Below are 12,762 nucleotides of genomic sequence, written 5' to 3'. Positions count from 1 at the left end.
GGGCGCCGTGGGGCAGCTGAGGGTGCCGTGGGGCAGACGAGGACGAGTGCCGGTTCCGGTGGTGCCAGCACGGCTGCGCCAACTCCCCGGGGGCCTTCGCCTGCCGCTGCCACCCCGGCTTCCGCCTGGGCCCCGACGGGCGCTCCTGCCTCGGCCAGCACCCCGGGGACCCGCCCCCCACCGCCTGGGACACCCCCAAACTCCTGGGCCCCCCCAACTCCTGGGTCCCCCCCACTCCTGGGTCCCCCCCCAACTCCTGGGTCCCCCAAACTCCTGGGTCCCCCTCACCTCCTGGGTCCCCCCCACTCCTGGGTCCCCCCCAACTCCTGGGTCCCCCCAAACTCCTGGGTCCCCCCAAACTCCCGGGTCCCCCCAGCTCCTGGGCCCCCCAGCTCCTGGGCCCCCAAACTCCTGGGCCCCCCCACTCCTGGGTCCCCCCACTCCTGGGTCCCCCCACTCCTGGGTCCCCCCAAACTCCTGGGTCCCCCACTCCTGGGTCCCCCCACTCCTGGGTCCCCCCAAACTCCTGGGTCCCCCCAACTCCTGGGTCCCCCAACTCCTGGGTTCCCCAGCTCCTGGGTCCCCCCCAACTCCTGGGTCCCCCCAGATTCCTGGGTCCCTCTCACCTCCTGGGTCCCCCACTCCTGGGTCCCCCACTCCTGGGTCCCCCCACTCCTGGGTCCCCCCCCACTCCTGGGTCCCCCCCAAACTCCTGGGTCCCCCCACTCCTGGGCCCCCCCAGCTCCTGGGTCCCCCCCACTCCTGGGTGCCCCAGGAGGGGGGAGGCTCCCCAGACCCCTGGGTCCCCACCTGGGGGGGGGTACATGAGCCCCCCCCCGGATGCCCGGGTCCCCTGTGGGGGGTGGGGGTGGGAGGTCCCCGGGGGTGTCTGGGGGGCCCCCCCGGATGCCCGGGTCCCCGCTGGGGGCTGTGACCGCCCCGGCCCCCCGGGTGCCCCCAGACGTGGACGAGTGCTCCATGGGCGCCCGCTGCGCCCAGCGCTGCCTCAACACCTTCGGCTCCTTCCGCTGCCGCTGCCGCCCCGGCTTCGCCCTCCAGCCCGACGGGCGGTCATGTGACGGTAGGCCACGCCCCCTCGGGCCTTGGCCCCGCCCACGGGCCCATAGCCCCGCCCCTCCACACCCTGTCCCAGCTTCACCCTCCAGGCTGATGGGCGGTCATGTGATTGCGGGCCACGCCCCCTCCCCTTGGCCGCGCCCACAGCTCCATAGCCCCGCCCCTCCACCCCATCCCAGCTCCACCCTCCACACCGGGAGGCCACGCCCCCTCCCGCTGCCACGCCCCAATCACAGAGCCCCGCCCACAGCCCCCACCCCAGCTTCTCCCTCCACCTCAATGGCTGCTCATCTGCTGGTAGGCCCCACCCCTACCCTTGACCCCGCCCCAACCCCTGGCTCCGCCCCCAGCCCTATAGCCCCGCCCTCTGTCCTGTCCTGGCTTCATCCTTTGCCTCCATGGTAGGCCCCGCCCCTCCATTTCTGGCCCCACCCCGGTTCTGGCTCCACCCCTGGACCTCAGCATCTCCCTCTACACTGCCAGGAAGCCCCGCCCTCACTTCACCCCGCCCCTGCCCCGATGACTCCTCCTCCTGGATCTAGCCCCGCCCATTGCACCATGGCCCCACCCACCGTCTGCCCCCACTCGGTGACCACACCCACTCTCTAGCTCCACCCCTTCCCCTTGGCCCCACCCCCACAGCCCCACCTTCACCTTGATGGGCCGCGCCCCCATCTGACCCCACCCCTCGCCCCTCCCCCTGCACGTAGCCCCGCCCACAGCCACGGGCTACTCCGGGGGGAGGGGTGGGGTGGGCCGGGGCTGTGTGTGCCGTGGGGCAGCCGTGGGGCAGCCGTGGGGCTGTGGGTGCACACGGGTGTGGCCATGGGGCTGGCTGGCACCACCGTGGGGCCGACCGTGGGTCTGTCACCCCCTTCGCCGTGGGTCCGACCCACCTCGCCGTGGGGCCGTGGGGCCTCGCCGTGGGGCAGACGTGGACGAGTGCGCGGGGGGGGCCGCCCTGTGCCAGCACCGCTGCCAGAACAGCCCGGGGTCCTTCGCCTGCCTGTGCCCCCCCGGCTATGGGGCACACGGCCTCCACTGCCAGGGTACGGCCCTGCCCCATGGCTGCCCCACGGCGGGCTGGGGGAGGGGCTATGGGGGGCTATGGGGTATTTGAGAGGCTGGGGGGCAATGGAGGGGGCTATGGGGCAGCTGGGGGCTGTGGGAGGGGCTATGGGGTATTGGGGGCTGGGGGGCACTGGAGGGGTGAAGGGAAGTTGGGGGCTGGGGGCTATGGGGTATTTTGGGGGTTATGGGGTATTTGGGGGCTGGGGGCAATGGAGGGGCTATGGGGCAGCTGGGGGCTGTGGGGGGCTATGGGGTATTTTGGGGGTTATGGGTTATTTGGGGGCTGGGGGCAATGGAGGGGGCTATGGGGCAGTTGGGGGGCTGTGGGGTATTTGGGGGCTGGGGGTGTTTATGGGGCGATGGGGCAGCAGGGGGGCAATGGGGTATTTGGGGGGCAGTGGGGCAGTTGGGGGCCCATGGGGTAACTGACGGGGCTATGGGGCAGTTGGGGGGCTCGGGTTCCCCAGCCCCCCTCCATCTCCACCCCCCCCCAGACCGGGACGAGTGCGCCGAGGGCACCCATGGGTGCTCGGAGGCCGAGAGCTGCGTCAACACCTTCGGGGCCACCGCTGCGTCCCCGGGAGCTCTGCCAGGCCCCCTACGCCCCCACCCCGCACCCCCGGGTACGACCCTCCCCCACCCCCATCCCTGGGACCCCCAACATATTGGGATCCCCCCCAATGGGGACCCAGGCATCCGGGGGGGGACCCCAGCCCCACCCAGGGACCCCAAGAGATGAGGGGTCCCCTGCACCCCCACCCAGGGACCCCAACATCCTGGGGGAGGGGCTCCCTGCCCCCCCAACCCCCTCTCTGCCCCCCAGGACGTGCGTGTGCCCCGTGGGGTCCCCGGCTGCGCCCCCGCCCGCGGTGGCTCCTCCATCGCTTCCTGGCCGTCCCCAACGTCCCCGATGTCCCCACCGGCCTCTTCCAGCTCCGCCGCCCCCGGGACCCCCAGCGCCTGCGGCTGCGGGGGCCCCCGGCGCCTTCCGCCTGCGGGTACTGGGGGGCGGGGGGGAATGGGGGCTGGGGGCACTTGGGGGCTGGGGAGGGTTAAGGGGGAATTTGGGGGCTCTGGGGCAATTGGGGGGGCTATGGAGCAGTTTGAGGGGATACGGGGGAATTGGGGGCTCCGGGGGCGGTTTGAGGGGCGAAGGGGGCATTTGGGGGCAACTGGGGGGACGAGGGGGCACTTTGGGGGCCCTAGGAGGGACGGGGGCCCTGGGGGCAGTTTGGGGGCTGGGGGGAATGGGGGGCTCTGGGGGGGCCTGCGGGGGAACTGGGGGGCTCTGGGGGCGGTTTGAGGGGTGAAGGGGTGTTTTGGGGGGCTCCGGGGGGGGCCATGGGGTGGGGGCTGCGGGGGCGGTCCTTCCCACCCTGACCCCGCCCCCTCCGCAGGACCTGTCCAATCAGAGCACGCTCCTGGAGCTGACCCGCCCCCTGGCCGGGCCCCTCCACCTGGTGCTGGAGGTGGAGCTGCTGCCCCCGGGGGCCCCGCCCTCGCCCGGACCACGCCCCCTCCTGGGACCACGCCCCCTCCTGGGGCCACGCCCCTCACCGGGGCCCCGCCCCCCGGGCGGGCCCTGGCCGTGCTGCGCCTCAGCCTGTTCCTGGGGGAGCACCCTTCTAGGGACCCCGTGTCACCCCCTTGGTGTCACCCCCTTGGTGTCACCCCCGTGTCCCCCCCATGGGGACCCCCCATACAGTGGTACCGCCCGATGGCGTCACCCGCTTTGTGTCGTGTCACCCCCTTGCTGTCCCCCCATGGGGACACCCCCATACAGTGGTACCGCCCGATGGCGTCACCTGCTTTGTGTCACCCCTCCTTGGTGTCACCCCCTTGGTGTCACCCCCTTGGTGTCACCCCCATTGTACTCCCCCGTGTCCCCCCATGGGGACACCCCCCATACAGTGGTACCGCCCGATGGTGTCACCCGCTTTGTGTCACCCCCCTTGGTGTCACCCCCATGGTGTGACGACCCCCCATATGGTGTCACCCCCATGGGGACACCCCTTGATGTCACCCCCCATATGGTGTCACCCCCCCATGGGGACACCCCACCCCAGTGTCACCCCTCCACTGTCCCCCCCATGGGGACACCCCCAGTGTCACCCCCATGGTGTCACCCCCCCTTGGTGTCACCCCCCCCCAGTGTCCCCCCCCCGGTGTCCCCCCCCGGGGGGAGGGGCGGGACCGAACAAGCGGTGGGGGCGCTCAGCTGGGAGCAGGGTGGGAGGGCACTGGGGGGACTGGGGGGGAGTGGGAGGGTAGTGAGGGGGCACTGGGTGGCACTGGGAGTACTGGTAGGGCACTGGGAGGGTACTGGGAGGCACTGGGGTGGTACAGAGAGGCACTGGGGGTTACTGGGAGGGTACTGGGAGGCACTGGGAGTACTGGGAGGGTACTGGGGGCACTGGGGTGGTACAGAGAGGCACTGGGGGTTACTGGGAGGGTACTGGGAGGCACTGGGGATTACTGGGAGGGTACTGGGAGGCACTGGGAGTACTGGGAGGGTACTGGGGGCACTGGGGTGGTACAGAGAGGCACTGGGGGTTACTGGGAGGGTACTGGGAGGCACTGGGGGGGTTACTGGGAGGGTACTGGGAGGCACTGTGTGGCACTAGGGAGGTACTGGTAGGGCACTGGGAGGTTACTGGGAGGCACTGGGGTGGTATGGAGAAGCACTGGGGTTACTGGGAGGTACTGGGAGGGTACTGGGGGCACTGAGAGGCTGTGGGAGGAACTGGGGGTTACTGGGAGGGCACTGGTAGGAAACTGGGGGACAATGGGAAAAACTGGGGGATACTGGGGAGGTCCCGGGGGCACTGAGAGCTGTGGGAGAGACTGGGAGGTACTGGGAGAAACTGGGAGGTACTGGGAGGCACTGTGGGTTACTGGGAGACTTTGAGAGAAGCTGGCGTTTACTGGGAGGATACTGGGAGTGCACTGGGAAGCTGTGGGAGAAACTGGGGGGCACTGGGAGGGCACTGGCATGATACTGGGAGGCACTGGGGGAGAAACTGGGGGCACTGGGAGGGTACTGGGGGTTACTGGGGGCACTGGGAAGCTGTGGGAGAAGCTGCAGGGCAGTGAGGGTTACTGGGAGGCACTGGTGAGCACTGGAGAGGTTACTGGGAGGCACTGGGTGTTACTGGGAGGCACTGGGGGTTACTGGGAGGCACTGGAGGGGTTACTGGGAGGCACTGGGGTTACTGGGGGCACTGGAGGGTTACTGGGGGGCACTGGGGGCGCTGGGGGTTACTGGGAGGCACTGGAGGGGTTACTGGGGGGCACTGGGGGCACTGGAGGGTTACTGGGAGGCACTGGAGAGGTTACTGGGAGGCACTGGGGGTTACTGGGAGGCACTGGAGGGGTTACTGGGAGGCACTGGGGGTACTGGGAGGCACTGGAGGGGTTACTGGGGGCACTGGGGGCGCTGGGGGTTACTGGGAGGCACTGGAGGGGTTACTGGGGGCACTGGGGGCACTGGAGGGGTTACTGGGAGGCACTGGAGAGGTTACTGGGAGGCACTGGGGGTTACTGGGAGGCACTGGAGGGGTTACTGGGAGGCACTGGGGGGTACTGGTGGGCACTGGGGGGTACTGGGAGCGCTGGAGGGGTTACTGGGAGGCACTAGAGCAGTTAGTGGGAGGCACTGGAGGAGTTACTGGGGGCCACTGGAGGGGTTACTGGGAGGCACTGGGGGTTACTGGGGGGCGCTGGGGGTTACTGAGAAGCACTGGAGGGGTTACTGGGGGGCACTGGGGGGCACTGGAGGGGTTACTGGGGGGCGCTGGGGGTTACTGGGGGGCACTGGAGGGGTTACTGGGGGGCACTGGGGGTTACTGGGAGGCACTGGGGGTTACTGGGAGGCACTGGAGGGGTTACTGGGAGGCACTGGGAGGCACTGGGAGGCACTGGGAGGCGCTGGTTCCCGGCAGCCCCATGACCACGCTCCCCCTCTCGCTTCCGCCCCCCGCGGGGGATTTATTACCCCTGGAGCGAGGGGCGGGCCCGCAGGAGACCCCGCCCCCCGGAGACCCCGCCCACCCCATCATCCACGCCCCCTCCAAGGGGGCCACGCCCCACGGGGCGTGGCTATTCACTCCGCGGGGTGGGGGTGGGCGGGGGGCGGTGCCCCGGGGGGGAGGGATTTGGGGGGCGGGGGGCGGGGTCAGTGCCCCACGCGCAGGTGGGGGTTGTGCAGGGGCTCCAGGGCCGGGTCCCCCCGCCCCCCCGCCCCAGGCTCCCCAGGAGGAGGAGGAGGGCGGCGAAGGCCACGGCCCCGCCCAGCGCCAGCACCAGCAGGGGGGCGGGGGCCCCGCGCCCGGCACCTGGGGGAGGGGCCGAGGGTGAGGGGGAGGGGCGGGGCACCCCCAAGTGCCCTTATCCGCCCCCAGCTCCTCCCGATCCCCCCCAGCCCCCCATGTACCTCCCCAGCCCCCAAGTGCCCCCAAGTGCCCCCTCTAGCCCCCCATGTGCTCCCCCAGCCCCCAAGTGCCCCTCAGCCCCCCAAGTGCCCCCCATGTGTCCCCCTCCAGCCCCCAAGTGCCCCCCACTCCCCCATGTGTCCCCCAAGTGCTCCCCAGCCCCCAAGTGGCCCCCTCCAGCCCCCCAAGTGCCCCCCAGCCCACATATCCCCCCTCGAGCCCCCAAGTGGCCCCCTCCTGCCCCCAAGTGCCTCCCAACAGCCCCACAAGTGCCCCCATGTGTTCCCCAGCCCCCAAGTGCCCCCCACTCCCCCATGTGTCCCCCAAGTGCTCCCCAGCCCCCATGTGGCCCCCTCCAGCCCCCAAGTGCCCCCCAGCCCATGTGTCCCCCCTCCAGCCCCCAAGTGCCTCCCAACAGCCCCCAAGTGCCCCCCATGTGTCCCCTCCTGCCCCCCAAGTGCCTCCCAACAGCCCCCCAAGTGCCCCCCATGTGTCCCCCTCCAGCCCCCCAAGCGCCCCCAGCCCCACCTGAGGGCGGGGGGCAGCCAGGCCAGCGGGGGTCGCCGCCGGTACTTGTCCTCGTCACGGTCGGGGGGACCCCGGCTCTCGCGCCCCCCCAGAGGCTTGCGGGGCCCCGAGCCTGGGGGAGGGGGAGTTAGGGGGCGGCCCCCCAAAATCCCTCAGCAGGGATCTGCCCCCCAGCCCCACCCCATAGCAGGGACCTGAGATGCCCCCAGCCCCATGGAAGCCCCCCTCAACCCCCCCAGCCCCCCAGCGGGGATCTGGGGACCCCAAATCCCCCTCAGCCCCATAGCGAGGAGCTGGCCCCCCAGCCCCATAGCAGAGACCTGGGGACCCCCAAACCCCCAGCCCCACAGAGGAGACCTGGGGACCCCCAAATCCCCCTCAGCCCCATAGCGAGGAGCTGGCCCCCCAGCCCCATAGCAGAGACCTGTGGACCCCCCAAACCCCCCAGCCCCACAGCGGAGATCTGGGGACCCCCCAAATCCCCCTCAGCCCCATAGCGAGGAGCTGGCCCCCCCAGCCCCACAGCAAGGGCAACCCCAACACCCCCAGCCCCCAACAGGGTCCTGGGACCCCCTGAAGCCCTCAGCCCCATAACAGGGTCCCAGTGCTTCTGGGGTTGCCCCAGCCCCATAGCGTGGGGTCCCAGCCCCATAGCGAGGGGTCCCCACCCTCTAACAAGAGGTCCCAGCCTCATAGCAGGGTGCCCCAGCCCCATAGTAAAGAGTCCCAGCCCCATAGCAGGGTGCCCCAACCCCATAACAAGAATCCCAGTCCCATAAGGGGTTGCCCCAGCCCCATAGCAGGAATCCCGGCCCCATAACAAGAATCCCAGTCCCATAGTAGAGTGCCCCAGCCCCATAGCGGGGGGTCCCAGCCCCACAATGGGGTGCCCCAGCCCCATAGCAGAATCCCAGCCCCATAGCAGGGTCCCCGCCCCCTAGCAGGGGTCCCAGCCCTATAATGGGGTGCCCCAGCCCCATAGCAGAGTCGCAGCCCCATAGCAGGGTGCCCCAGCCCCATAGCAGGGGATCCCAGCCCCACAATGGGGTGCCCCAGCCCCATAGCAGAATCCCAGCCCCATAGCAGGGTGCCCCAGCCCCATAGCAGGGTGCCCCAGCCCCATAGCGGGGTGCCCCAGCCCCCCGAGCTTACCCGAGTGCAGGGTGAGGGTCTCGGCACCCATGTGGACGACGGCGTGGGGCGGGGGGGCTCGAGGGGGGCTCGGGGGGTCACAGGGGCTGTGGGGAGAGAAACGGGGGTCAGGGTGGGGGCCCCCAGAAAATGGGGGGCTGGGGTGCCCCCTTGGGGTGGGGGTCCCCACAGAGACTGGGGGTCCCAGAGGTAGCGGGGGTGGGGGGGAATCCCCGAGCTCCCTTGGGGGGGGTCAGGGGGTGCCGGGGGTGCTGGGGGTCCCCAGGGTCCCCCCGAGGTTGGGGGTGCGGGGGGTTTTGGGGTGCCCCCCTCACCGCCGAAGCCGTCCCAGCTGCCAGCGCCCGCCTCCGCCGCGGGGTCGGGGTCCGGCGTCGCCTCCGCGTCCTCAATCTGGGGGGCACGGGGAGGGGGGACCCCCGTTAAAGGGGGGCCCCCGTGAGGATGGGGGAGTCCAGGGGGGCTGGGGGGGAGGGTCCCCTGGGGTGGGGTTGGGGGTGCTCAGGGTGGGGCGTGAGTGCGGGGGGGCGGGGGAGGGTTGGGGGTCCCTGGGGGGCTCAGGGGTGCCCGGGGTGGGGGTTGGGGGAGCTGGGGGGATTGAGGGGGCCAGGGGGTTTTGGGGTGCTTGGGGGGTTCAGGGGGGCCAAGAGGGTTTTGGGGTACCCAGAGGGGTTTGGGGTCCCTGGGGGTCAGGGGTGCTGGGGGGGGGCATGGGGGTGTCCAGGGGGGGTTTGGGGGGCTGAGGGGTTTGGGGGTGCTGGGGGGTTCAGGGGGAACAAGAGGGTTTTGGGGTGCCCGGGGGGTCTGTGGGTGCCTGAGGGCGTTTGGGGTCCCTGGGGGTCAGGGGTGCTGGGGGGGGCATGGGGTTGTTTTGGGGTGCCAGGGAGTTTGGGGGTGCCGGGGGAGTTCAGGGGTGCCGGGGGTGGTTTTGGGGTGCCGGGGGTTCAGGGGTGCCGGGGGATTTTGGGGTGCCGGGGGTTCAGGGGTGCCGGGGGGTGGTTTTGGGGCGCTGGGGGATTTTGGGGGTGCCGGGGGTTCAGGGGTGCCGGGGGTGGTTTTGGGGTGCCGGGGATTTTGGGGGTGCCGGGGGGCTGGGCGGGTTTCGGGGTGCTCACCAAGGGCAGGCCGAGGCCGGGGCGGGCCCAGGGGCGGAGGCCAGGCGGGCGCGCAGGGCGGCGGCGACCGGGCCCTCCAGGTTGGGGGAAGAGGGGCCCCGCACGTGGGGCAGCGGTGGCCGGCGGGGGCCGTGCGGGGGGCAGCGCCCGGGCCCGCCCCGCCAGGCACGACCAGTGGAAGACGTCTGGGGGGGGCGGGGGGGGTCAGGCTCCTCCCCGAAAAAGCGGTTTCGGGGGCCCCTCTTAAAAAAAAAAAGCAGCTTCAAGGCTCCCCATCCCCCCGAAATGGCGGTTTCGAGCCCCCCCGCCTCCCCCACAACCATGATTTTGAAGGCTCCCGCCCCCTAAAATGGCGGCTTGGGCCCCCGCCCCCAAAAGTGCAGTTTCAAGGCTCCCCAAGCCCCCCAAAAGCTGTTTCAGCCCCCGCACTCCCTAAAAATCAGCTTCAAGGCTCCTCCACCCCCAAAATGGCGGTTTCGAGGCCCCCACCCTCAAAAGGGGAGGTTGGAGCCCCCCCTGCGCCCTAAAACGCTGGGTTTGAGCCCCCGGCAGTTTTGGGGCTCCCCAACCCCCAAAGGCAGTTTCCGGGCACCCCACACCCCCAAAAGCAGTTGGAAGGCCCCCCCCAAAAGCACAGTTTTGGGGTCCCCACCCCAAAACGATGCTTCGAGCCCCCTCACCCCCAAGAAAAGCTGTTTTGAGGCCCCCACCCCCTAAAAACCAGTTTTGAGGCTCCCCAACCCCCTAAAGGCAGTTTCAGGGTACCCCACCCCCAAAAACAGTTTTAAGGCCTCCCCACCCCCAAAAGCACAATTTTGGGGCCCCCACCCTAAAAGGATGCTTCAAGCCCTCTTCACCCCCCAAAAGGCTGTTTTGAGGCCCCCACCCCCCTAAAAACAGTTTCAAGGCTCCCCGGCCCCCAAAGGCAGTTTCTGGGCACCCCACCACCCCCAAGCACTTTTAGGGCCCCCCACCCCCAAAAGAGCTGTCTTGAGGCCCCCACCCCCTAAAAACCAGTTTCGAGGCTCCCTGACCCCTCCAAAGGCAGTTTCAGGGTACCCCACCCCCGAAATGACAGTTAGGGCCCGCCCCCTTTCCCCCAGCCCCCTGCCCCCCTTTCCCCCAGCCCCCAAAGGGGGTGCCCCCACCGTAGCAGACGAGGCGGACGGTCTCGCGGGCGGCCAGGGGGCTGTCGCAGAGGGGGCAGTCGGGGCTGTAGTCGCTGTCCTGCAGCCATTGCAGGTACGACTGCACGATGCACTGCGGGGGGAGAACGGGGGGGGGCACCCCCACATTTGTATGGGGTGGGGGGGGTGGGGGGCGGTGGGGTCCCCCGAAGCCCCTCCCCAGCCCCCCCTGACCTTGTGGTGGCCGCTGACCAGGCAGCTCTCGCAGACGTTGACGCGGTGCTCGAAGCAGAAGAGGTTGGTGACCTTGCGCTTGGGGCACTTGCACAGGCCCATGGCGGGGCTGGGGGGGACGGGACCCAGGAGTCCGGGGGGCCAGGAGCCCCTCCCCGCCTCGAGGAGCCCCCTCCCCCCTCGCCCCGAGGAGCCCCCTCCCCCCCCAGAGGGGACCCAGGCCTTGGGGGAGGGGGGAACACGGGGGCCCCAAGGGGGGGATGCGGGGCTTTGGGGGGACCCGGGCCTCCCCCTCCCCCAAACGGACCCAAGGCGGCCGGGAGCCCCTCCCCTCGAGGAGCCCCCTCCCCCAGTGGACCCAGGCACCCAGGAGCCCCTCCCCCCAACCCGAGGAGCCCCTCCCCCCCCGGGGGCACCCAGGGGTCCGGGACCCCTCCCTCCCCCCGGGGCTCCCCCCCGGCCCGGCCCCGCTCACGGGTTCCTATGGCGACGCGCTGCCCCGCTGGCACGGCGCTTCCGGGCTCGTCGCTCCTTGATAACGTCACGTCCGGCTTCTCCCCGGAAGCGTGGCCCAGCCGGGGGGGGGGGAGCCGCTGGCGCCACTCTCAAGATGGCGGCCGGGCCCCGCCCCCCGCCCCACCCTCAGCGCCGCGCGTGCGCACGCCCGGCCCGTGACGTCGCTTCCGGCGGTTCGAACGGCGATGGCGGGAGGCGGCGGCGGGCGGCGGCGATCGGCGGGAGCGAGCCCGGGGGGTGAGGGGGGAGGGGCCGTGGGGGCCATGGGGGGCGGGGAGGGGCTGTGGCGGCCATGGGGGAGGGGCCATGGGGGTCTGTGGGGCGGGGGGTCTATGGGGCGGGGGAGGGGCCATGGGGGGTCTGTGGGGCGGGGGGTTATAGGGTGGGGGCTATGGGGCAGGGGGCTATGGGGCAGGGGGGCAGGGGGTCTATGGGGCAGGGGAGGCCCATGGGGGCCTCTGCTGGGCACCTATGGGGCAATTGGGGGGCTGGGGGCAACTGGGGGTCGGAACATATGGGGCAGGGGGCATGGGGGGGGCTTTGGGGTGGGGGTCTATGGGGGATCTATGGGGCAATGGGGAGCCCTGGGGGCGTCTGTGGGGCGGGGGGGCCCAAGCAGGGGCCGGGGTGGGGGCTGGGTCTAAGGGGGATCTATGGGGCAATGGGGGAGCACTTGGGGTCCCAGGGGGTGGTTGGGGGCAGTTGGGGGCAGGACCCCAGCGCCCCCTGCCCCCCCTCCCCCAGCAGCGCGACGCAGCTCCGGGCCCCCGGTGGCCTCGGCCCCCCGGGGGGGCCCCCCCTGGGCGCCCCTCCCCCGCAGGAGCCGGGGCTTGCAGGACCCGGTGAGTGGGGGAGGGGCGGGGGGCAGGGGGAGGGGTCACCCAGGTGTCGCCGTCGTCCCCCTCCCCCGGTGTCGCGATTCGGGGTGCCTGCGGGTCACAGCCCCCCAGAACGGGGGGCACCCGGGGGTGGGGGAGGGTCCCGCTGACCCCTGACCCCGCTGACCTCTCCCCTCCCCCACAGGTTGGTGACCGACCTTTGCCCTCTCGGCGGAGCCCCGGGTGAGTCGGGGGGGGACACACACGACGTGGGGACGGGGTGTCCCCAAGGGGGCGGGGCCAAGGGCTGGGGTGTCCCCAGGGGGCAGGGACGGCCTTGGGGACACCCCTGCCCCCTCCCCTCCCCCCGCTGACCCCTCCCTCCCCCACAGCTCTGCAGCCAGAAGGAGAACGTCCCCGCCCCCCTCGGGTCCCCCTCCCCCTGCCCGTCCCCCCGCCCCGCGCCCCCCGCCTCCCCGGGTCCCCCGCCTCCCCTCCCCCTCCCCTCCCCCTCCCCTCCCCCCGCCGTGGCCCCCGGGTCCGGCGCTCCTACAGCCGCCTGGAGGCTGCGTCCCCCGCGGGCTGGGGGCCCCGCTGTCCCCCATCCCCCAACGTCCCCCCAGCCTCCCCCCGCGTGTCCCCCTGCCCCCCCAGGCCTGCCCGGCATCGGCCTCGGCCCCGAGCGCAGGAGGAAGAA

General features: G+C 71.6%; 2 protein-coding genes and 1 long non-coding RNA gene across 3 annotated transcripts; 1 reads left to right on the top strand and 2 right to left on the bottom strand.

Annotated features, from left to right (window-relative positions):
- The first annotated feature begins 2,757 nt into the window (after window positions 1–2,757).
- LOC140660283 (uncharacterized) lies at window positions 2,758–3,789 on the top strand. Its single transcript, XR_012045376.1, has 3 exons — window positions 2,758–2,771; window positions 2,972–3,146; window positions 3,546–3,789. It is a non-coding gene; the product is annotated as an uncharacterized lncRNA (long non-coding RNA).
- A 2,506-nt stretch (window positions 3,790–6,295) lies between these two features.
- Window positions 6,296–8,327, bottom strand: LOC140660299 (zinc finger protein-like 1). Its single transcript, XM_072881024.1, has 3 exons — window positions 8,259–8,327; window positions 7,107–7,218; window positions 6,296–6,482 (listed from the first exon to the last, which is right to left on the bottom strand). The coding sequence occupies exons 1-3, from the start codon at window positions 8,287–8,289 to the stop codon at window positions 6,323–6,325; spliced, it is 303 nt and encodes a 100-aa protein (XP_072737125.1). The 5' UTR covers window positions 8,290–8,327; the 3' UTR covers window positions 6,296–6,322.
- LOC140660564 (zinc finger protein-like 1) lies at window positions 8,292–11,343 on the bottom strand (the record flags this gene model as incomplete). The annotated part of the gene is made up of 6 exons (XM_072881542.1): window positions 11,207–11,343; window positions 10,732–10,840; window positions 10,519–10,630; window positions 9,371–9,555; window positions 8,573–8,648; window positions 8,292–8,344 (listed from the first exon to the last, which is right to left on the bottom strand). Coding segments are annotated over exons 2-6 (528 nt in total), but the record flags the coding sequence as incomplete, so codon positions are not given.
- Between the last annotated feature and the right edge of the window lie 1,419 nt (window positions 11,344–12,762).

The sequence above is a fragment of the Ciconia boyciana genome, chromosome 16, assembly GCF_034638445.1.
Source record: "Ciconia boyciana chromosome 16, ASM3463844v1, whole genome shotgun sequence".
In the NCBI taxonomy this organism is placed as follows: Eukaryota; Metazoa; Chordata; class Aves; order Ciconiiformes; family Ciconiidae; genus Ciconia; species Ciconia boyciana.
This window is presented reverse-complemented; position numbering and strand designations above follow the sequence as displayed.

Bases quoted from the DNA above. Each gene is read 5' to 3' on its own strand.
- LOC140660299 (XM_072881024.1), bottom strand. From the start codon at position 8,289: ATGGGTGCCGAGACCCTCACCCTGCACTCGG. The intron at 7,219-8,258 runs GTAAGCTCGGGG...CCCCTCCCCCAG, and splicing joins GACCCTCACCCTGCACTCGG to GCTCGGGGCCCCGCAAGCCT. The intron at 6,483-7,106 runs GTGGGGCTGGGG...CCCCTCCCCCAG, and splicing joins TGGCTGCCCCCCGCCCTCAG to GTGCCGGGCGCGGGGCCCCC.